The sequence below is a fragment of the Vipera ursinii genome (genome assembly GCF_947247035.1).
Source record: "Vipera ursinii genome assembly, chromosome: 3".
NCBI classification, from domain to species: domain Eukaryota; kingdom Metazoa; phylum Chordata; class Lepidosauria; order Squamata; family Viperidae; genus Vipera; species Vipera ursinii.
The window spans coordinates 119151063-119175015 of NC_139516.1; the positions used below are offsets into that span (position 1 = coordinate 119151063).

At 45.9% G+C, this 23953-nt stretch overlaps 1 protein-coding gene across 1 annotated transcript in view; it reads right to left on the reverse strand.

Moving 5' to 3' along the window:
* Positions 1 to 23953, reverse strand: part of ZMAT2 (zinc finger matrin-type 2) — a 64766-nt gene that overhangs the window by 18380 nt on the left and 22433 nt on the right. Inside the window, exons 3-4 of the mRNA XM_083358536.1 lie at positions 15900 to 15993; positions 15327 to 15450 (exon numbers count right to left, since the gene is read on the reverse strand). Coding sequence (XP_083214662.1) covers positions 15327 to 15450; positions 15900 to 15993 — 218 coding nt within the window. The remainder of the gene's footprint in view (positions 1 to 15326; positions 15451 to 15899; positions 15994 to 23953) is intronic.

Consider the following 23953-nt stretch of genomic DNA (forward strand, 5'->3'; position numbering starts at 1 on the left):
CTGGAGCTGCAGGGCTCAGCGGAAGCGCCAGGCTCCAGCTGGAGCTCGGCGCTGATCCTGGTGCTTCTGCTGAGCCCAGAAGCGCCAATCAGCTGGAATGTTGCAGCATCTCCAGGGTCTTGTGATTTACATTCAGATGCTTGGCATTTATGACGGTCACAGTGTCCCAGGGTCATGGGAAGTGACCAAAACCTGCTGCAACCACCCGGCAGAGGGGGGAAGGGAAATAAAACCCAAACACCCCCTCCCCAGCTGCCAATCCTCAACAGAAATGCTCACAACAATGAAAACCTGGGACAGGTGGAAGAGCGCCGCCGGGTGGGGAGGCAGGTGTCTTGCTCGGCTGTGGCTTGGGGGGCACTTTTTTCAGTGCCATTGTAACTTCGAACAGTCACTAAGCAAACTGTTGTAAGTCAAGGGCTACCTGTACTTCATCACTTTTTTCCTTCTTTGTGCGTGTGGGGGGGATCATCACGTTTTTGACACCTTGCTAGGCGACTGGTGGTACTCGGATGTTGCCATATCCTAAAAGTGGTCCAATGGGTGAAAAGGTTGAAAAGCCCTGGACTGGAAGACCTCCAAGATCCTTTCCAGCTCTATTCTATTCTACCATGGGATTTGTTAACAAAGGCAACCAGAGCTGAAGGGATTGCTGTCACTAAGTGAGGCAGTTGCACTTTACATTACCTACCGACAGAAATTCTGGTCCCAATTGCCATCGTAAGTCAAGGACGACCTCTACATAAAAGACCCATTTTTCTGGACTCCCATTCTTTGCTATATGTACAGTTTCAGTTTTCCTCATTATTTATTTATTTATTTATTTTAATTCCATTTATATCCCGCCCTTCTCCGAAGACTCAGGGCGGCTTACAAGCTTAGCAGTAGCCTTCATTCTATGTATATGCCTGCTTATTAGGGCTTTCACACCCCCCCAAGCGGCATTATTACAAAGTCAGCTTAATTGCCCCCAACAATCTGGGTCCTCATTTTACCTACCTCGAAGGATGGAAGGCTGAGTCAACCTTGAGCCTGGTGGGACTCGAACCTGCACTAATTGCAGGCAGCTGGTGTTACTTAAGGAGGCATTAGCCCACTGCTCCACCAAGGCTTGGAGTAAACAGAAGAGTTGACTGAGTTCAAAGGGTTTGGTTTGTTATTTGATATTTATATCTAAAGACATTAGGAAAAGAAGAAGAACGCTATACAGTGGCCCACATGGTTTTTGAAAACAGGACTTGTCCTCAGGGGCTAGTTACAATCAATTTGTACCTAAGGCAGAACAGCAAATGGCATTCCCAAGTCAAAATGCATAACTGTCATCAAAATGAGCCAAATTAGTTTGGTGTGTGGGACAAAAATTTCCGTAACAGCCACACTGTACAGGTAAAAAAAATTCATAAATAAGTACAGCTTAAAATAATTTTCAGTTCTTTCATGACACGCAAAAGCAAAATGATTCCAAAGTAAACATCATTTAGCTCTTTCTGCATAACAGTAGAACTAGCTGTTATTTTCTTCATTTTATCTTCAAGGACTGAGCTTTTAAACTTCAGATCATGCATTGCAGGTTTCTCACTACTTTAAGTAAGTTTTTACTTATTCCGTTTGTCATTCAAGACTTCCTGATCTTCTTACAAAGTGACAAATAACTGTAAAGCCTGCAGTATTATCCCACTTTAAAGTTTAATGTGTGCATTTGAACCATATCATTCAAAGATCCTGGAGCGCTGGGGAACCACCAGAGGACTGGGAAAGAGCTAGCGTGGTTCCAATCTGCAAGGAGGAGAAAAATGTGGATCCAGGAAACTACAGAACAATCAGCTTCACATCAATACCTAAGAAGATCCTGGAAAAGATAATCAAGCAACAGATCAAGCAACACCTAGAAACAAGCAAAGTTCAGGGGTGCCAAACTCGCAACGTCACGTGACGTGTCGCGACGTATCACGACTTTTTCCCCATTGCCGGCAATGGGGTTGGGCGCGGTTTCGACGTGACGCACCCAGCCCACGGGCCGGCAGTTTGACACCCCTGTATTAGTAGAAACCAATTGAGTTTGTCAAAAACAGATCACACCAGACAAACCTTATGGCATTCTTTGATAAAATGACTAAATTAGTGGATTAGAGAATACTGTAATACAGTTTACTTAGGCTCCAGTAAGGCATTTGACAGAGTAGACCAAGGCCTACTTCTTGGTAAGATTTGTGATAGACAACGTCACCACCAGACGGATTTGTGATTGACTGAGCAACCACACTCAACAAGTAGTCCTCAATGGAACTATATCTAAATGGAGGCATGTAGTGGGATACTGTAAGGTTCCGTCTTAGGCCAAGTACTCTTCAGCATCTGCATCAATGATCTAGGTGAGGGGATAGCAGGGGAACTCATCAGCCTTGCAGACGGCACCATACTGGGAGGAATAGTCAATACTTTAGAAGACAGACTCAAGATACAGAATGTGGAGATCCAAAAGACCCAGCAGCCCCAAAAGAAAAAAAAAACAGGAGTCATCTATAACACACAGGTAGTCTTTGACTTACAACAGTCTGTTTAGTGATCGTTCAAAACTACAAGGACCCTGAAAAAAGTGACTGATGGCCTTTTTCACACTTATGAACACTGCAGCATCCTTGTCACATGATCAAAATTTGGACACTCAGAAACTGACTCGTATTTATGACGGCTGCAGTGTTCCTGGGTGAGGTGATCACTTTTTGCCACCTTCTGACAAGCAAAACCAATGGGAAAGCCAGATTCACTTAATAAACATGTTGCTAACTTAATAACTGCAGTTATTTACTTTAAAAACTGTGGCAAAAAAGTCATAAAATGAAACAAACTTCACTTAACAAATGTCTCACTTAGCAACAGAAAGTTAGGACTCAACTGAGGTCGTATGTTGACGACTACCTGTACAATGTAATTACTGCAACAACCAGCACATAGATATAAACAATATCTACATACAATGCAAAAGAGACAATCAAGAGGGAACAAAAATACCAAAACACCTCCCCACCAGCAATCAACACGCAGATGAGCATAGATTAATATCAGACCAACAATCAAGAAGTAAACAATAAACAATACCCCAATCAAGGAATTGCCAAGCAAACTAATATTAAACAGGCCAGCCCAAGAATTTCCAAGACCACTTCCACCAACAATTACAGGGCAAGCCACTAGACCAGGGGTGTCCTAAAGGTCATGTCCTGCTTCCCTGGGGCTGCGGCTGATGGCTATGTCCTGTGTTGGATGGGTGAGGGGTTGCTGGTTCTAATCCTATCACTCTGCTATCCTTAGCTATCAGTTTTGCTGCAAGGGATTTCAAAATATTTTGTCTTGAATGGGCTTCTGCCTGCTAGTATTTCCTCATGGATGGGGCCTCAGTCTTTCTGAATGGGATTATCAAATTTGCATTTCTACAGAGCTGGCCTGCTTAGTTTCTAAAGGTAAAGGTAAAGGTAAAGGTTCCCCCGCACATACGTGCTATTTGTTTCCAACTCTAGGGGCCGGTGTGCTCATCTCCGTTTCAAAGCCGAAGAGCCAGCACTTGTCCGAGGACATCTCCGTGGTCATTTGGCCAGCATGACTAGACGCCAAAGGCACACGGAACGCTGTTACCTTCCCACCGTAGTGGCCCCTATTTTCTACTTGCATTTTTACGTGCTTTCGAACTGCTAGGTTGGCAGAAGCTGGGACGAGTAACAGGCGCTCACTCTGTTACGTGGCACTCGGGATTCGACCCGCCAAACTGCCGACCTTCTGATCGACAAGCTCAGCATCCTAACTCACTGAGCCACCGCGTCCCTGCTTACTTTCTACTTGGGGCTATTAAGAAAAACTGGGCCTGCTTTTCTGCCTTTAAGATCCTTTGGGGAAATATAATAGTCTGCCTTTTTAATATTCCCCAAAATATTTCCTTCTCTCTCTCTCTCTCTCTCTCTCTCTCTCTCTCTCTCTCTCTCTCTCTCTCTCTCTGTGTGTGTGTGTGTGTGTGTGTGTGTGTTCTCTCTTCCTATAGTGCAGACATGTCAAACACAAGGCCCGGGGGCCAGATCCGGCCCGCAAAGTGGTTTCATGTGGCCCACGAAGCCATCCTGGAAACAGTGAGGGAACGGCCCCCACTGCCTTGGCCCTGGCCCAGAGACCCTCCTTCTGCCAGAGACCCTCAGATCTGTCCCACTCTTGCCCAGGCCCCCATAGGCACCCTTGATGCGAACGATGTATAGCTGGCCATGCTCACCCAGTAGGCCATACAAACTCTAGCCATGCCCACCCAGTAGGCCACGCCCACCCTGGCCATACCCACCCGGCCCCCTGAGGGCAACCGCAATGCTGATGCGGCCCTCAATGAAATTGAGTTTGACACCCCTGCTATAGTGGTTTAAAAACTGGCTTCAAAGCAAAAACAGAGTCAGGACTTAGATGTCAAAGCTACTTCTATTCCTCCACCTTGATCAATTCACTGAAGATAAATGTCAATGATTAGATCTCCCAAACCCAAACAATATGCTAAATTGTAAAAAAAACACAATTACAAGCCACAGTATCTGGATTCACACTACACATCAAGTGAAAACCAAACCAACTATACAATACAATACATGAATTCAGCAATAACTATTAATATCTTTAAAAATGTCCTGTATATAAATTATGTCTTCTCTTAGCAACTTTATGTTAACAAAATCAATTATCGCCATGGTATTTTATTAAATGCTACAAATGAATCCCAAGATGTCAATATTTTAGATCTAAAAAAAGCAAAAGCAAAATACAATCAGCAATTTTACTAGGCCTCATACTGAAATCAGTATTTTATTCCCTGAAGTTGAGCAAATAACAATAAAAAAATCAATTCTGGGATATCTCCCATGCCTGTAGAATACAATTTCCTACCTTAGGATACAAGGCGCTCTTTATATTAAATAACTGTTAAGCATCTATAGGAATTTCTGTATATCTAGTAATTGTTATGAATCAACTAAGCCTCATAGTATTTGTTAAAAAATATATAGCTGAACTTTCTACTTCTGTCTCTTCACCTCCACTTCCCTTTTTTTTTAATCTTCAGTGAATAATTCAGGTTGGGTAAGCGAAGAGGGTAATACATTTAAACTCTTTCATATATGAAGCATAAAAGGAGACGACTTTAAAGATTGCCCAGCTATATTATTTTTTTTCAAAAACACATCAGCAATTCCAGTCCTCTCAAACTTGTTGATGGTGATTGGACATTGCTTCAAGATCAATACTATAACCCTCCGGCTTTGGTTGACTTGGTAGCACAATATTGTCCTCTAATTAAAAAATGCAATGGCAACAACTTCTCTTGATTCTTGCTATTGGTTTTTTGAAGGCGCAATAAGGAATGTTCTCTAATGAGGTTTAAAACACCATATCTCGACAGCATTTCACAGACCATTGACAGTTAACTACAGGAATTAAAAAGCATCCAAATTCAAAGAAAGTAGAAGCAGCTTCAGCAAGCAATGTATGTCTTTATGTTAAACAACCAAGGGCTTCATTCTTGTAATAATAATGTGGGGATGAGGCCCACTCTCGATCTCATCTTTAAATTCTCGACCCTTTCTGAAATTTTATATACCAATGGCTGCTCCCTTTGTACTGCCCCTAACTTTGCCTCTCCACAAGACAAGCCCCAGATCCTGAGGGCCAAGTTCCCATCTGCCCAGTCCCATCCAGGGATGATAACTCCGAAGGGAATGAAAAATCCTGCTTACTATGGAAATAATGTTCATATGAGATTGTTGGTCTGTGTTTTCTAGAAGAGTGCTAGCATGAGATGAGTTGCACCTTCCATGGGTACAAAATATGTGAAACTTGATGTGAGATTTTAAACTGAATCCTCTTGAGGACTGGAGATAAAAATCTACTACTTAAATATTGGAGGAAGAAATGTGATATTAGCTCCCAGTCAGGCCTGTTAAGCTACTGCGTGCAGTGAAACATCAGGAAGAACATCTCACCCACAGAATTCATAATCTTATTGTAAATATGCTGACTCTCAAAATATGGTACATAAAGGAGGAGAATGTTTTAATTTTTAAGACAGAAAGAAGAATATGACTAAGTATATATTAAGACCGTGTAATGCTCCAGGTGTAAGGAATGGAAGACAGGTGGTACTTCTGCACGCTCCAAACCACCTCTTTGCCTTCAACTCCGAAATGCTGTGAACCTCCATTAGATACAAGGCCTACTCAGATGATTCTCATGGTATCAGTGCATGGTAATAAAAGGATATAAGTTGTTCGAAAGGGACTGGGTCAGGAGTAAAAGAAAGGAAGATTTCCATTTCATATTAAAAATATTCGTATCTGCACAGAACTCCAAGGGAATGAATATGATGCTGCTGTTGATAGTAGTAAGAACACCAAGCTTAGTGTTTACTAAAATGTTAATTACTCTAACATCTATTGGAAGACAAACTTGACCAAGGAAATTTTTCCCAAGAGACTGCTGTTTTGTTTCCTTTGCAGAAGGTGGAGCATGGCACTTGTAGACCACATTGCCTTAGATCAGGGGTGTCAAACTCAATTTCATTAAGGGCCGCATCAGCATTGCGGTTGCCTTCAGGGGGGCAGGTGGGTGTGGCCTGGGTGGGTGTGGGCTACTGGGTGGGTGTGGCTATACTGTGTATGGCCTACTAGGTGGGCATTGCCAGCTCTACATCGTTCGCATCAAGGGTGCCTATGGGGGCCTGGACAGAAGTGGGACAGATCTGAGGGTCTCTGGCAGAAGGAGGGTCTCTGGGCCAGGGCCAAGGCAGTGGGGGCTGTTCCTTCACTGTTTCCAGGATGGCTTCGCGGGCCACATGTAACCACTTCACGGGCCGGATCCGGCCCCTGGGCCTTGTGTTTGACATTTCTGCCTCAGCTTAATCCTAGCCAATAATAAAAGGCGATTATTTGGAAGAAATGGGAACTTTTGGCAAGTGCCACATAATGTAGCAATGCTGGGCAAGAGTTAATAACTTCCTACTCCAATTAAAATTAACTGTCTTGGTGGAACAGTGGGCTAATGCCTCCTTAAGTAACACCAGCTGCCTGCAATTAGTGCAGGTTCGAGTCCCACCAGGCTCAAGGTTGACTCAGCTTTCCATCCTTCCGAGGTAGGTAAAATGAGGACCCAGATTGTTGGGGGCAATTAAGCTGACTTTGTAATAATGCCGCTTGGGGGTGTGTGAAAGCCCTAATAAGCAGGCATATACATAGAATGAAGGCTACTGCTAAGCTTGTAAGCCGCCCTGAGTCTTCGGAGAAGGGCGGGATATAAATGGAATTAAAAAAAAACAACAACCACAACAGGGCTAGAAATGAGAAAAGCATCCATCCTAGGTGCCTGATGGCTCTGAAGGAATTCCAGAGGACACTTGAAAATATTTTCAATGATCTGATTCTGACACATCTCCAGAAAGCTGTGTTGCCTTCCAACACAGGCCCTTTACAAAAAGGCTGAGCAGCCTTTCTCTGTGCCCCAATTTTGGTGTGCACCTGGATTTATTTAGGAACTCTGAGAAATGAAGCGTCAGAAACAATGTACTAAATTTTAGGGAAAGAAATCCTATTGACACGAACCCAATTTGCATCCTCTGGTGTCATTAATTCTCCTCCCTCACTATATTGGTGCCTGTGAACTGTCAGCTTAGTTTAGGACAGAGAATTTCTTTTTAGGGAAGGTTAAAGCAAGACTTCCTACCAACCATTTTGCCCAGATTCTGTAATGGTCTGCAGGAATATCCTTAAAAGACAGTAGGAGGAAGATTCGTAGCCTGTGCAATAAGAGACATTTCAGCCCACAGAAGGAATGGGAACATGGTCCCTCAAGAGATCCTCTCTAGTTCCTTGGAAAGTAAAGGTAACGAAGGATTACTTTCAGACTGGCAAGATGATGTTATTGTAACCTCATAACAAAAGTAGCGTTAGTTCTAATAATATTAGTTGCTTGTCTGGACTACAGATAGCTCTCACTTAACGACTATGCAATGACCATTTGAAGTTACAGTGGCACTGAGCAAATGCTAGTTATGCTCAGTCCAGAATTTAGAACTGTTGCAGCATGCCAGTCACGTGATCTAAATTTGGGCAATTGGCATCCTGCCTGAACGTATGACTGGAGGGTTCAATGCCCCTCCCCCTTATCTTCTCCATCTCTGCCCTTTTGGCCATCCTGCAATTTGCCACATCTGCCACACTGGGCCTTGCCGCACTGCTACCTCAACCGACTGTTACTCTCTTCTTCTTCCTGCTGCTAAAGAGATGTGCCTGGCCTGGGCACTCATGAGGCAACTGCTGGCCATGTCAGGCTTTCTCCCTGAGGCTATGTGTAGCCTTGTCCAAATCAAATGCAGCTTTCTCTAAAGGCTTTGGCCTCGAGGAAAGGCTGCACGTGATTTATGCAAGGCACCTTGGCTCCGCTACTTTGCTGAACAGGGTGAGCAGAGCACAGGACAGCCAAAAGGGCAAAGATGTGTGGAGATAGGAGTGGGGGGAGGGGTTGAACAGGAGGCAGAGGAGACAGCCCCTTATCTTACCAAGGCTTGAGGATGAGAGGAACCAAGCCAAGAATGCCTTGGATCGGGGTGTATCCTCACCGAGTGACGGTTGGAGTTTGGTTAATGATCCCAATCGGGACTGCTGCAATTGTCATTGCTAAGCGATGAAGTTACATGATGACATCACAGTTCACACATGCATCACTTAGCGACGGAAATTCCAGTCGCAACTCTCATCATAAGTCAAGACTACCTGCACCTGCAAGGGCTGGCGTCCAATCTTGCAAGTGTTACATTTCGTGAAAGGCAAGCATAGCACTCCACCATAAACACTTTACCCCATCTGCAGAATGGTAGTGGTGATGGTAGTATCATGGTTTGGGCCTGCTTTCCTGCTTAGACTAGGACTGCAATCGCAGATGGAACTACGAATTCTGAATTGTACTTGCAAGCTGTACAGGAAAAGTATCAGGGTATCTTTCCATCCAAAGAAAGTGGGTCATGTAAGAAGACAACAATTCGAAATACACAAATTGTACCTACCATGGCTAAAGCAGAAGTAAATTAATATTTTGCCAAGTTGAAATCCTGACTGTAATCCTATAAAAATGTTGTGGAAGGACCTGGAATGGGCAGTTCACGTGAGGAAGCCTACCAACTCTCCTGAGTTGAAGCCGTTTTGTAAAGAGGAATGGGCTAATCCAGAGTTCTCGGAAATACTAAATTGAAGTTACTGCCTAATTACTGAAAGCAAAGATTCTCATGCTTTTGCCACATACAGATTTGTAGCTTTAGATCATTTTCCTCAATTAATAAATGAACACGTATGTTTTTGACTCAATTTGTTTAACTGGGTTCTCTTTATCTAGTTTTAGGACATGTGTGGAGAATAGATCACATTTTAGGTGATATTATGCAAAAATATTAAAAATTCAAAAGGGTTCACAAACGTTTGAGCACATTTACAATGCCAGCTACTCATTTTAATATCTAAAGTGCCACAAAGTCACAGGCTACAAAGAGAAAGAAAGATTCTTTGAATCACTCTGCTCTTAAAAGACTACACAAACACATCCATGTAGTTTACCTAGAAACTATACAGAAATAGTTTGCTATTCCAGGACGATTTTTTTGTAGTCTAGCCCTGACATTTCCTGGTTGGGGGGGGGAAGCTAAGGAAGCCCTATTTAGTTTTTAAGCTCAAGAAAAGTTGGCTGAGTGCTGCTGTCACCTGCCAAAATAGTCACCAAGCCTAGTGAAAAAATACAGAATATAAGAAATATAATTTCCTAAATAACATTTGAAAAAGAATCATGAAAAAAATCCTTTCTTGCGTGAATTTAGATGTCACGTTCTACTCAATAAAGTGTGAATTGTCAGTTTACCTTACACGTAATCAATATTTACGTGTTATGGCCAGGAAAGTTTGAATTCAAGATCCTTAAGAATTGCAATTTATTATCTACGAATCTTAAATGAGAGAATTACGGCTGACGTATTCTCATGATTTAAAAGTAATTCTCTTGGGGCAAATACTTTAATTATAAGTACCGGTATTTGCCCCAAGAGAGTTACTTTTAAGTGTGATGATTTTACCCCATTTTCTTTTCTTTTCTTGTTCAAACAGTCCATAGATTACCTTCAGGTAATAAGTTAAAGCAGCAGCAGTCCTTATTAAAAATAGATTAATGGGAGAAGACAGAGAGATGAATTATTTTAGTCAAATATCAGGAAGCTTTAAGAGCCAGCTTGTCAAATACTGAATCATTAATGCTACTGATTTTTTTTGTTTTTCCCAAGATGCTACTTGACTGTATTTATGTCACTGCCATTTTTAAATGACATATCTAGATTAAAAATTTGAAAATCTTGCACTAGATTTTTTTTTATTTTGGTGGGGAAGATTATCCTACTTTTCTACACTTATAAAATATAAACAATTTGTTGGCTGGGAGGAGAAAGACTTAGTGATTTTATGTGGCAGAGTAAACTTTTCTTTGACTGGGAATTCTATTAGTAATATGCTAGGGAATAATACATTAGGATGGTTGCAGATGCATTATCCACTACAGCTTATCTAGTCACTGAGACTTACAGGTCATTAACTCTTTTATTTATAACAGCCTTGTGCAGTGCTGGAAGGTATAGATAAGGAAGGTTCTATTTAACTACAAACAAGAAGTAACTTATAAAAAAGAAATCTGGGTACAAGCCAGTAAAGGAAAATGACTTGAATAAGGGGAACTTGGAGAATTTCAATGCTGATTACTTTTTGATTTTTCAAATGATTAAAACTATTTTTATTCAAATGTTATTCTTTTCTGAAGCTGGGGCAGACGTGGCATTTTGACTCCCACGTACTTGCCTAATCCTTGCCTCTTAAATTAGTTGTTGAAGGGTTTTTGGAGACACAGGGAACCTCCTTCGTATGTGGTTAAACAGCCCAGTAATTAATTTCTTTTGAACAGCAATTCTTCAAATGCTATCAATGGTTAGCAATCAATTCCTCATGATACTGTAATATTATTGTCAATTTCCAGGCAAAATGCAGCTCTGAGACATAAAGTTTTAATTAGTATGGTTACATGAAAAGAGGTTACAGCTACTTGTAAATCTATACAAGGACACTCTACGAAGTTGGCTGGTATGGCACTAGAATGCTTAAAGGGAACAGAACAATGAGATGTCTTCATGAAAACACCATCCAGTTTTATCATATTTTATTTTCCACCACTTTTCATTAAAATCTTCCACACCTAAGGTGTTGTTCTAACAGTGTCTGATGTTATTTTTTTGTATTTTGAACCTTTCTAAAACCAAAATAGTTCCACTTCTGTAGTCTAAGACAGGGGTCTTCAATCTTGGGCCTTTAATGACTTGTGGACTTCAATTCCCAGAATTCCTCAGCCAGGCACGCTGGCTGAGGAATTCTGGGAGATGAAGTCCACAAGTCATAAAAGGGCCGAGTTTGAAAACCCCTGGTCTAAGAAGTAACTGCTTTTATAAAGAGCCCTGTTGGTGCTGAGAGCTTGAGCTATAGAACTGGGGGGGGCACTCCTCATCCATCTCCCTAGGATGTTTGAAGGAGTAAATGAGAACAGCTGGAGGGGATGGAAGAGTCCTTTGCTCCAACAGGACAGAGATCAGGGTGGGAGAGGGAAGATATTAGCAGTATTACATTAGCAGTATTTCAGGGTAACTCTGCCCACAGTCTGGAGTTTGATACAGACAGGGTTCAAGATTGACTCAGCTTTCCAACCTGCTGAGGTCAGTGAAATGAGGATCCAGATTTTGGGGGCAATATTCTGACATTGCAAGCTGCCCAGACAGTGCTGTAAAGCAGCGGTCCCCAATTTTTCCAGCTTTGCGGACCGGTGAGAAGGGAGGCGAGGGGATGGTTTTGAGCGAGCAGCAGGCGAACGCAAGTGGAGCAGTGTGCATATGTACTTGCCTGCGACTTCTGTGGCCTGGTTCCAAATGGGCCCTGGCCTCTGTTTCACGAGCTACTCAAGTTTGCTACTTTGCTTCAATATCCAATTTGAAATGTTGGTCATTACCGGTAAACATGGGTCCAGGTTATCTGAGGAACCATCTCACACTGATGCGACTACACTGCCCTACACACTGGCCAAAGGAGAATGCTTGCCAGTCAAGGAATTTCAGCTGGCGGGATTAAGAAGAAGAGCCTTTTCTGCGACGGCTCCAGCCCTCTGGAACATCATGCCTCCCGAGGTGAGATCTGCAACCACCCTTTTGGCCTTCAGAAACAGCTTGAAGGTATGGATTTGCCAACTGGCTTAGGCCCCCAATAGGGGTGAGGCACTCTGAAGATGTCTAATGGATTAGATAACACCCCACCTCTTCCCTGTGCGTACTTTGCTCCCTTCCTCTCCATCTTATTCAGTTTAATTTTAACTAAATTTTAAATTTAAGATCTCTATTTATTGTTTTAATGTTTTATATGGGATTTTTACTGACTGATTGGAGGCTGCCTATGATAATGTATTTTAATGTAATTTATTTATTGAACAAATATAAAAACACATTATCCTCTTCTGTAGTAAAAGAACAATTACCTAAAACTTGAAAAAATAAAATACCCTTTAAACAACTTTGTCTGCTTCTTTGAATGTGCTTCTTTGAGTGGTCTATGAATTCCCACATGTAAGTGATATGGTTACACAGAAACTAGTGTTGTGAGTTGCAATAGAAGCACCCTCCTTTACAGACAGTGTGGTAGCAGCCATAGGTAACCCATAACTTTATAAATAAGGAACGTTTACCAATTGGCAATGGATAGGTGCCAGACCTAGTGGAAACTGTTCACATATAAGATGCACGTATTGTGGCATGAACATTAAGGCAACAGTGTCTAATGAAGGTAAAAGACTGGGACCAAGCTTCTGTTCTACAGAATTACAGATTTGGAAGACCCTGGTAAATGGCCATGTAAGAGGACATTGCCTGTGTAAAGGGATCACGGAGATCCTCTAAAGGTAACTGCTTGACTATCTGGCATTCCAGGATATGTTTTTTTTACAATCTACCTTGCAAACCTATAGAATAAAACTAGCATTTCCTGCCTTGGTCCCAAGAAATAAAAAAAGAGGATTGCAACTTTAGAATATGCATAGTCCTCTCAAGTAACTGCCAGGACTGCCATTCTGCTGCACCAGCTATGCTTTGCTAGATACCAGCCTGCCATATGCAATAGGGCAGACATGTCAAACACAAGGCCCGGGGGCCGGATCCGGCCCGCAAAGTGGTTTCATGTGGCCCGCGAAGCCATCCTGGAAAGAGTGAGGGAACGGCCCCAACTGCCTTGGCCCTGGCCCAGAGACCCTCCTTCTGCCAGAGACCCTCAGATCTGTCCCACTCCTGTCCAGGCCCCCATAGGCACCCTTGATGCGAACGATGTAGAGCTGGCCACGCCCACCCAGTAGGCCATTCACACTCTAGCCACGCCTACCCAGTAGGCCACGCCCACCCTGGCCATACCTATCCGGCCCCCTGAGGGCAACCACAATGCTGATGCGGCCCTCAATGAAATTGAGTTTGATACCCCTGCAATAGGGGGAGGGAGCTGCAAGGGGGTAAAGGCGGGGCTGGGATCAGGGGAATCGAAACTACTGTCTGGGCTGTCCCATGAGTCACTGGCCATTCCAAGGTCATACTATGGAATGCATTAGGCCGGATCTGCAACAGCAATCTACCCAGAGATGCAAACTACCACAGAGATTGTGTGAGTATGTCCTTCCCCAAGAAGGAGCCAGAAGAGATGGAAGATCCTGGGGCGAAAGGAGAGCCTGAAACCCCGGGGGCCCCAGCAGGGAGCCTGGGTTGGCCAGTTCGACTTTGACATCTGGCCGAAGGCTGCAAGGGGGAGACCAATGCCCCACCCATGATTCTGGAAGACTCACTGAATGGAGCCAAACACCTGCACTCCTGGTGCTAGCCATTCTTCTGGGACAGGGAGACCAACAGACACCCCCCCCGGGTGTGAAGTATGATGGAAACCCGATTACTTCCGAGATGGGCTAAACTGAGAGTTGTTCTACACTTGCCTGTTGCGAGGGGCACTGAGAATCCTCCAAGGGTGGCACATCCTAGCCAATGAAGTCAAGATTGACCTGGCCGTTTTTCGCGAGCGCATTAGCCAAGAGTCCCGAAAACCCTATTCTCCGGAAAAGAAGGAAACCCCAAAGGCAGGAAGAAGAGGACTGAGCCCCAAATGATGACTCAGCCCCTGACGGCGTCCCACACAGTGCTACCGAGGGCCATCAGGCTACCAAATGCATAGCGCCCTATCCGGTTTTGGCCCCTGCCTGAAGATCCAAAAGGAAGGACCAAAGCCCCTCCAAACCTAAAGACAGAGAGCATAAAGGGGTGGAGGTCATAGAGTTCACCCCATCCTCTAGTGATGGTGAGGGAACTCTTGACCAAGGGAGCTGAGACCACTCTGGAGAGTGACAGTGGAGGAGAAAACAACCCCCTGGTAAGTGGGACAATTATACATGGAGCTCCAGAGAGAATCATTTCACACCAACGGGTAACCGTTTACATCTAAATTTTGGCAAGAATTCCTAAAGCTATTGGAAACCTCCCAAGGACTTAGTTCCTCACACCACCCCAAACTAATGGAGCTTACGAACATACGAATGGGGTGCTGGAGCAGGACCTCCGCTGCTACATTAACTATCAAAATGACTGGGTGGACCTTTTACCATTTGCAGAAGTGGCATATAACAATTTGGTCCAAAAAAGCATGGGGTACACATCATTCCACATGGCCACCAGTCAGGAATTTGCTTCTATGCCAGAATTCCCACAACATACCCCTCTGCCACTACCTCACTAGTCGATTGGATTAAAACCCTGCAAAATATGTGGCCAGTCATCTGCAATGCACTAGAAGATGCGAGGGAGGCTTAAAGAAACACACCGACAGAAAAAAGCTCCACAAAAAGATTTTAAAACCGGAGATGAAGTGCACCTCTCCACCAAATTTCTGCAGTCCAGACAACTATCTTAACAAATTAGGACCAACGTGCATTGGGCCCTTCCCCATCACCAGAGTGATCAACCTGGTGACTGTAGAGTTGAAATTGCCAAAAATCCATCCAATTTTCCACTCTAGCCTGTTATCAATCTTGTTCAGGTTCATTTCAGTTTGTTCAATCAGCTGCCCACTCCTTCCAAACACATTATGAAAAAAGAGTACTGGAAGTTTTTTTGCTAAACCTCTCTGTTAATCAGATGTTTAGTACAATAATACACAAAATCTCTATCACCTTACCCTCCCATCTCAGACTGAGGAGTAGTTTTGGTAATAACAATAGTTTTTCCCAATTTGGATTCCAGATCCACTTTGTAGTCTCGATGCCGCAGAAGCTCACGCTTGATGGGCTGTACTGGTTTGCCTAAAATATAAATTTTAAAAAATTAATGAGGATAGACAGACAGACAGATAGATGAGAGGATGATTTGATATACACTTGAAATATAAAACCTTCACTTTAATCAGTAAATATTGTTTTTTCCTCTATTGCCCAAGAAAGTTCTTAACTTAATTTTAATTCCTCCAAATCTAAGATCAAATAAGCCTAACTTCTTAATTGTTCAATATGAGTAAATTAAACAGGAAATAAGGTTTTTACAATGTTTAAAAGAACACAAAATAAACTGACTATTTGTAAGTCTATCTATCTATGTATCTATCTATTATGCCGCCCAACTCCCCTACAAGGTGACTTTAGGTGGCTAAATCTTCCCTATGAAATGTTGTCCTTTGCACCTCTCATTCTACAAACTGATTTAGCAACTACTAATGAAATACAGCAGTGTATTGCATAGTCAGCATACTACTAACCATCTTTCTTCTCTCTTTCCTCTGTAAGTCGTTTCTCCGCAAGCTTCTCATATTCATCTTTGTCCCACTTTCGGCGGAAGTCTAGGTTTTTAGCCTATGATCAAAAGAATGTAGCGTTCAATAAACAAAAATGCTCTGGTGTTGACAATAATATAAATAATATAAATTATTGGCTTGTAGGAGACTCATTTTCTCTAAAAACTCTTACATGGGAAAAGCATGAACAGGCAATATTTATACAGAAAGCATAAACCTCAACTATTATATGCTACAGTGTTTTCCCGAAAATAAGATCCACCCTAAAATAAGCCTGATTTTTTGGCGTGCGCCTAACATAAGCCCTATCCCAAAAATAAGCCGTGGTTAAGAGCCCACCCACTCCATCTCACCGTCTGTTGTTCACTGCCGCAATAGGGCACGAGAGTGCATATCGTACTGGTACCACCGGGAGTTGAGGCAAGGCAGGTGGGGGAGTGGAACTGCCCCACGTGCCCCACACCTGCTTACCTCAGGGTAAGCACAGACCACTCCCCGCTCAGTGGCCTCTCCTGACCCGTTCAATGACCCGGCTTCTTGCCCACCTCTTGCCTTTCACTCCCCTCCTGAGCCAGACTGCCATGCTATGGAGGATATGCGGGGGAGGCTCGGTTGCCTTACCCAGTCCCCCTCTGCCATTACGAAGCCAGGGAGGAGTGACAGTGAAAGGCTCCGCTGCTGCTGCACAACAACCACATCCACTGCTGGAGAGGCTTTCTTTGGGCCACAGCAGCTCCACCTCACCCTGTAGATCACCTGCCAAGCAGGAGACACTTCCTCCTACTCCGCCACCTACCGTTAGGGTCCTGTGGCACTGCATCGCTCTATCTGCTCCACATTTACTGCCTGTATTGTATGGTTTCAATGGCGGAGCTCTGGAGGCCAGTGGTAGGCTCTCTGCATCATCCCCGGGCTGGCGGTTTCGTGGCTCTGCCCACATAGCAATGGGAGAGTTATACCAGGGCTGGTGGCGGGGGCACTCTAAAGACTGCATTAGCGTGATTCCAGCCGCTAACTCTTCCCTGGCCTCCCGCTCACTCTCTCCCACCATCTGCTTGCCCGCGGCTGCAACGGCTTACAAAGTTTCCCAGAGCAGACAGGGGAAGTCAATGGAATGGGCGGCGCAAGCCTCCTCTGCCCCCTCCTGCCAGACACCCGGCTTTGGTGGGTATCTGGCAGGCAGAGGAAGGCAGCAGGAGAGGATTCTGCTGCCCGGTCACAGCACAAGCCAGAGGAGAGTTGGCGGAGAAGGAGGCTGCCGCCATTGGGCAGGTGATCTGTGGAGCAAAACAGGGTGGGCAGGACCAAAGAAAGCCCCTCCAGTGGTGGATGCGGCTATTGTGCAACCATCACTCCCCCCTGGCTCTGAAACAGGGAGCAGGCAGTGTGAGGCAGGCAGAAAAGAAGGAGGAGGCGGCAGCTGCCGGGCAGATGATCTGTGGGGCAATGCGGAGGCATCTGGGACCGAAGAAAATCCCCCCAGCAGTGGACGCAGCTGTCACGCAGCAACAGTAGAGCCTTTCATCATCACTCCCCCCCCCCCGGCTTCCAAACAGTGGAGTGGGACCGAGTAAGGAGACTGAGCCTCCCCTGCTCATCCTCCGTAGCATGGCAGTCCGGCTCAAGAGGAGAATGAAAGCGAAGAGGTGGGCAGGCAGCCGGGTCATTGAACAGGGGGAAGGTCACCGAGTGGGGAATGGCCTGGCTGCAGAGACCCTGACGTAAGTGGGTATGGGGCACATGAGGCAGCTCCACCCCCCCCACCTGCCTCGCCTCACCTCGTGGCAGCAGTGACACCGGTGCAATGCATGTTCTTCTGCCTCGTTGCGATTGCAAGCAACCAGCCAAGTGGGCGGGCTCCTGGGGGCCAAGGCTCCTGCTGCTGGTGGGTGGTGATGCCATGAGGCAAGGCAGGTGGTGGGGCATGAGTGGCCTGGCTGTGGGGCCAAGGTAACCGGGTGCGGGGCGCATGGGGCAGCTCCAACCTCTCACCTGCTTCGCCTCAACTCGTGGCGGCGGCACTAGTATGACACACACTCTCCTGCCCCATTGCAGCTGTGAGCAACCAGACGATGGAATGGAATGGGCAGGTGGCCGCAAATTAAGATATCTGCCAAAATAAGCTCTAATGCACGGGTCGGCAACCCGTGGCTCCGGAGCCGTCTCCTGTGGCTCCCAGTCCTCTGCCATGTGCAGTCCAAAAAAAAAAGAGGTGGGACTAAAAAAGTTCAACCAATCAATTCAAACTTCTCATGGGAAAAAAAACTTGCGAAGCTTGAATTGATTGGTTGAAGTTCTTTGGTTTGTGGGACTTCCCACAGGCTGTTTGTGGGACTGCCCACAAACCTTTTTCTTCCTCGCACTGCACATGGTGGCAGTGGAGGAAGAGACAGGAGGACTGCTGGAAAGGTGAGTGGGTCGGTCAGATGGGGCGTGCCGGAAGGGGGAGTTTTGTGTGTGTGTGTGTGTGTGTGTGTGTGTGTGTGTGTACGCGCGCGCACACCTCCAAATCCGTTCATTGCCAAGGTTTCTTCCCAGTGAGGAGGGTCCGCTAGAAAGAGGGGATTTAGCGGCTTAGTTGGTCAGCCCACAAGCTTTCTCTTACCAGTTTTGCTGGATGAGGAAAGACGCAATCCCCTTTCCCAATCTGTACCCTCCCTAATACCCATTGGGCACCACTCTGTCCATTAGAAGGAAAGAAACCAAAAGCCACCCCTTTCACGTTCCTCCTTCCAAGCAGGGAACCTTTTGGGGGAGGAAAGGGTGAAGCAAACGCACCCCTCCCCCAACCATTCCTTGCAGAAGAAACTAAGACCGATCAGCCGCGTTTATTAGGAAGCGGCCCCACTATTCTGGAGAGCCAGCAGGGCCCCGGCTTCGCTTTTCCTACATCAGCAGGGCTGGCACTCCCTTAGCCTGGAAAAAGTAGAGTAAAAAACTCAAAAAGATGGTTCTTGCTAGCGGCAGGGAGCTGTGAAGGTTGGTGACTCGGGAGAAACGGCCGGGGGGAAGGTGGCGTCGGAAGAAAGGGATAAAAGGAAAGCTTTTATCTCGCTCTCTCATTCACTCACACGTTCCTCGCAAAAGCTTTTTTTGCTCTCAATTCACTCACATTTTGCTCTAAAAAGCCTCTTTCACACTCTCACCCACTCACACTTTGCTCGAAAATGCTTCTCTCTCGCTCTCATTCACTCAACAACTCGAAAGGCCAGCCGCGGCGCCTCCATTGACTTCCATGGGGACGCTTGGCAATTAAAACCGCTCCCGCTAGTGCTGCTACTGCTAACTTTTTCACTTGCTGCTTGGTTCTGATGAAACCGGAGAATCACCGGATGCCACTGCTGGGGGTGGAGGAGGCTGCCCGGGTTCGGCCGTAGCGGAAGCCAACGACAGTAGCGGTGGAGGCGGCGGCGAGAGAGATGCTGGAAGTCTGCTGCATCTCCGTCAGCCTCCGCCTCTCCCACAGAAACAAATTCTTGTGCCGGCCCCCACGGCAGCAGTGAGCCCCAAGGAGCGAGCAATTGCTCTGCCGCCACCGGCTGCTGTTGGGGCAACCTAGTGCGCTCGCCGAGACACTGGAGCGTCTTTGGCAGCAGGAGTAGCAATTTATTTATTTATTTGTTTGTTTGTTTTATATACCGCCCTTCTCCCGGAGGACTCAGGGCGGTGTACAGAGCAAGGTAAGTATACAGTAAAGCAATAGTAAAACAAATAAAACCCCAAATCTATCAGGCCAGGCCGGCTTGCTGGAATAGATAGGTTTTTAAGTCGCGCCGGAAGGTGCGAAGGTCGGGGGCCATCCGGATTTCGGCTGGCAAGCAGTTCCAAAGGATTTGGCGCACCCACCGAGAATGCTCTCCCCCTGGGGGTCACTAGCCGGCATTCTCTGACCGGTGGCACCCTGAGGAGGCCCTCTCTGTGGGAGCGCACAGGACGGAGGGGTGTTGACGCTGGCAGTAGGTGCTCCCGTAGGTAATCCGGACCCATGCCATGTAGGGCTTTGTATGTCATCACTAGCACCTTGAATTTCCGCCTGCCGTGCGGAAAAAACAGAAAGGCTGGCGGCGGCGGCGGCTTTTGAGGGAGCTTAGAGCCCTTGCCGAGATATGGAGGTGAGGATTCCTGTCCTAAATAAGGAATGGGACTTAATGGCTTGAATGGCCCTTCTAACTGTATCATCGTATGATCTTGTGTCTAGGCATTAAAAACATTGCTTGGTTTCTGTTTGAAAGGGTAGAAATCTCATGAGTTTTCAATAGTCACAGTCTGGAGACCTTATGAGAGAACATTTCAATATCATAAGATTTGGTGAATATGTAAGATTTCATCCATTTTTTAAAAATGATTGTTTCATTTTAGAGTTCCAAGAGGCATCAGGATACTCACAAGAGCCACAACTGCTGATACACTTGTTTTACTTTATTAATATTCTTAAAAGAATACTTTTTGTTTCACAAGAAAAATCCATGACAGTGTAGGAAGTCAGCACCCCTGCCCCCCCCCCAGAGAAGGAATTACTAATGGGGGATATTAAAAGGAAGAATATTGTATTTCCTCAAAGGCATAATAGAAAAATCCTAGGCAGAAACCATCCCTCCCCACAAGTCTCTCTGCCCCGAGCAGAAATCAGCTTTCTGAAATGCAAATTTGGTGATTCATTCAGGAAGACCGGGACTAGGAAGCTTGGAACTGATGGGATTAGAAAGACAAAGACCCCTAAAATCTACATCTCTCACCCAAAATCCAAGGACCATGACCTTTAGGATACCATTAGAATACCAAGAGAGCACACTCAAGCTCAGGTCAAAGTACATGCCACAGGAACAGGGAGAACCTCAAATACAAAGCCCAAAGAAGGTACAAAAGCCCACCTATCCCAACTCCATTTAGTCAGCTTTCCCAGAACCACATGTTGTTTGTTCTGTTCTTCAATAAACAGAAGCTTCTTTCCTAAGCAGTCTCCATTTTTATTTATTTCCGGCTTGGACTGGATCTGAAAATTTTTTCTTTCAACAATACCATTCCTGACTAAAATAAATGCTTGCCCATTGAGACAATTACTAGACCAAGAAAGTAGCAACTGCTTATTAAAGTAACTACAGAAAAATAAAGGGAGTAGATATCTGACAAGGTGTGAAGTATATAATAGTAATATACTTGGTGGAGCCTTGGTGGAGCAGTGGGCTAATGCCTCCTTAAGTAACACCAGCTGCCTGCAATTAGCGCAGGTTCGCATCCCACCAGGCTCAAGGTTGACTCAGCCTTCCATCCTTCCGAGGTAGGTAAAATGAGGACCCAGATTGTTGGGGGCAATTAAGCTGACTTTGTAATAATGCCGCTTGGGGTGTGTGTGAAAGCCCTAATAAGCAGGCATATACATAGAATGAAGGCTACTGCTAAGCTTGTAAGCCGCCCTGAGTCTTCGGAGAAGGGCGGGATATAAATGGAATTAAAATTAAATTTTAAAAAAATTAATAATAATAATAATAATCATAACAACAATGTTGGAAGGGACCTTGGAGGTCTTCTAGTCCAGGGGTCGGCAACCTGAAACAGTGAAAGAGCCACTCGGAGCTGGTTCCCTCACAAAAGGAAAAACTGGGAGCTGCAAAAAATGGACGCGCATGCGCGCGCATGCACAAAACAAGAGGCTTGACAACAGTGGAGCCTAAGGCGAGACATGCAGCTGCCCTGCCCCCTCCGCTCTCATTCACTCGCCTTTGCTTGGAAAAGCTTCTCTCTCGCTCTCATTCACTCATGTTTTGTTTGCAAAAGCTTCTCTCTTGCTATCTCATTCCCTCACTTTTGCTCTAAAAAGCCTCTTTCACACTCTCATTCACTCACACTTTGCTCAAAAACATTTCTCTCTCGCTCTCATTCACTCACCAACTCAAAAGGCCAGCCATGGTGCCTCCATTGACTTCCATGGGGACGCTTGGCAATTAAAACCGTGCCCGCTAGTGCTGCTACTGCTACCTTTTTCACTTGCTGCTTGGTTCCGATGAAACCGGAGAATCCCCGGATGCCACTGCTGGGGGTGGAGGAGGCTGCCCGGGTTCGGCCATAGCAGAAGCCAACGACAGTAGCGGTGGAGGCGGCGGTGAAAGAGACACTGGAGATCTGCCGCATCTCCGTCAGCCTCCGCCTCCCCCGTAGAAAGAAATCCTCGTGCTGGCCCCCATGGCAGCAGTGAGCCCCAAGGAGTGGGCAATCGCTCCGCTGGCGGCGGCTGCTGTTGGGCGGCCTAGTGCGTTCACCAAAATGCTGAAGCGTCTTTGGTGGCAGGAGTAGCAACGCCTGCCTGCCGGGCGGAAGAAACAGAAAGGTTGGCGGCAGCGGTGGCAGCAGTGGAGGCTGCTTTTGAGGCAGCTTAGTGCCCTTGCCAAGATATGGAGGTGCTCCAGGCCCGCGCTCCGCTCTCCTCCACTGTTGGTGACCCTGTATAGTTGGCCCCGACTGGAGCCGGTCGGTGGAGGTCAGGGCCGGTGGTACAGAGTCGTCAGCTGATCAGCAGCCCTGTGTATGCGTCCTCCCGGGCCCACGGAAGCTTTGGCGACTCCATAAGGCCAGCCCCAAACTTCACAAATGGAAATCAAGGGAAATTGCTAGGAACACGAGACAGGCGTTTCTCAGCCCGCGCTGATCTTGCGCTCCTTACAGTCTCCCTCTCTTTGTTTCAGCTTGCTTTCTGCAACAAAAAGCAAGCTGCAACCAAGTGGGAGAGTTTGCAGGAGCGCGAGATCGGTGATCTCGCACTCCTGACAGTCTCCCTCTCTTTGTTTCAGCTTGCTTTCTGTTGATCAGCGCACACGGAGAAACGCCCATTCCCTCTGCTGAGCCGTCCCAACTGCTTGCCTTGCAGCAAGGCAAGCAGTTGGGATGAAGACTCGAGTTTCGGCGTTTCTCCACGCCCGCTGATCAGCACGCGCGGAGAAACTTCCATTCCCTCTGCTGAGCCGTCCCAACTGCTTGCCTGGAGCACCTCCATATCTCAGCAAGGGCACTAAGCTGCCTCAAAAGCAGCCGCCACTGCCGCCACCAACCTTTCTGTTTTTTCCGCCCGGCAGGCAGGCGTTGCTCCTCCTGCCATCAAAGCCGTGGAGCACGGGCCTGGAGCACCTCCATATCTCAGCAAGGGCACTAAGCTGCCTCAAAAGCAGCTGCCGCCACCGCCACCCTTTTTGTTTCTTCCGCCCGGCAGCCAGACGTTGCTACTCTGGAGGCAGGTTGTTCCACTGATTAATTGTTCTAAATGTCAAGAAATTTCTCCTTAGTTCTAGGTTACTTCTCTCTTTGATTAATTTCCATCCATTGCTTCTGCCTTCAGGTGCTTTTGAGAATACAGGTCCTTGACCCCCGAAATATTGAAACACTGCTATTATGTCACCCCTAGTCCTTCTCTTCATTAAACTACATTCCCGATTCCAACAACCATTCTTTATATGTTTTAGCATCCAGTCCCCTAATAATCTTTGTTGGTCTTCTTTGTACCCTTTCTAGAGCAGGGGTCCCCAACCCCCGGTCTGTAGACTTGCACCGAGCCACAGCAAGCCAGCAACTAGGTCACACAAACAAGAGAAGCCCCATCTACAGAATGCAGGCAGCACACAAAACCACGTTCCTTCTGGTCTGCGGAAAAATCTTTCTCCACAGCACTGGTCCCAGGTGCCCAAAAGGTTGGGGACCTCTGTTCTAGTCTCAACATCTTTTTTCCATCATGGTGACCAAAACTGGATGCATTATTTCAAGTGTGGCCTTACCAAGGCGCTATATAATGGTATTAATACTTCACATGATCTTGATTCTATCCCTCTGTTAATGCAGCCTAGCACTGTGTTGGCTTTTTTGGCAGCTGCAGCACACTGCTGGCTCATATTTAAGCAACTGTCCAATAGGACTCCGAGATCCCTCTCACAGTTACTACTATTGAGCAAGGTACCATCTATACTGTACCGGTGCATTTGGTTTTTCTTGCTAAATGTAAAACCTTACTTTTTTCACCACTGAATTTCATTTTG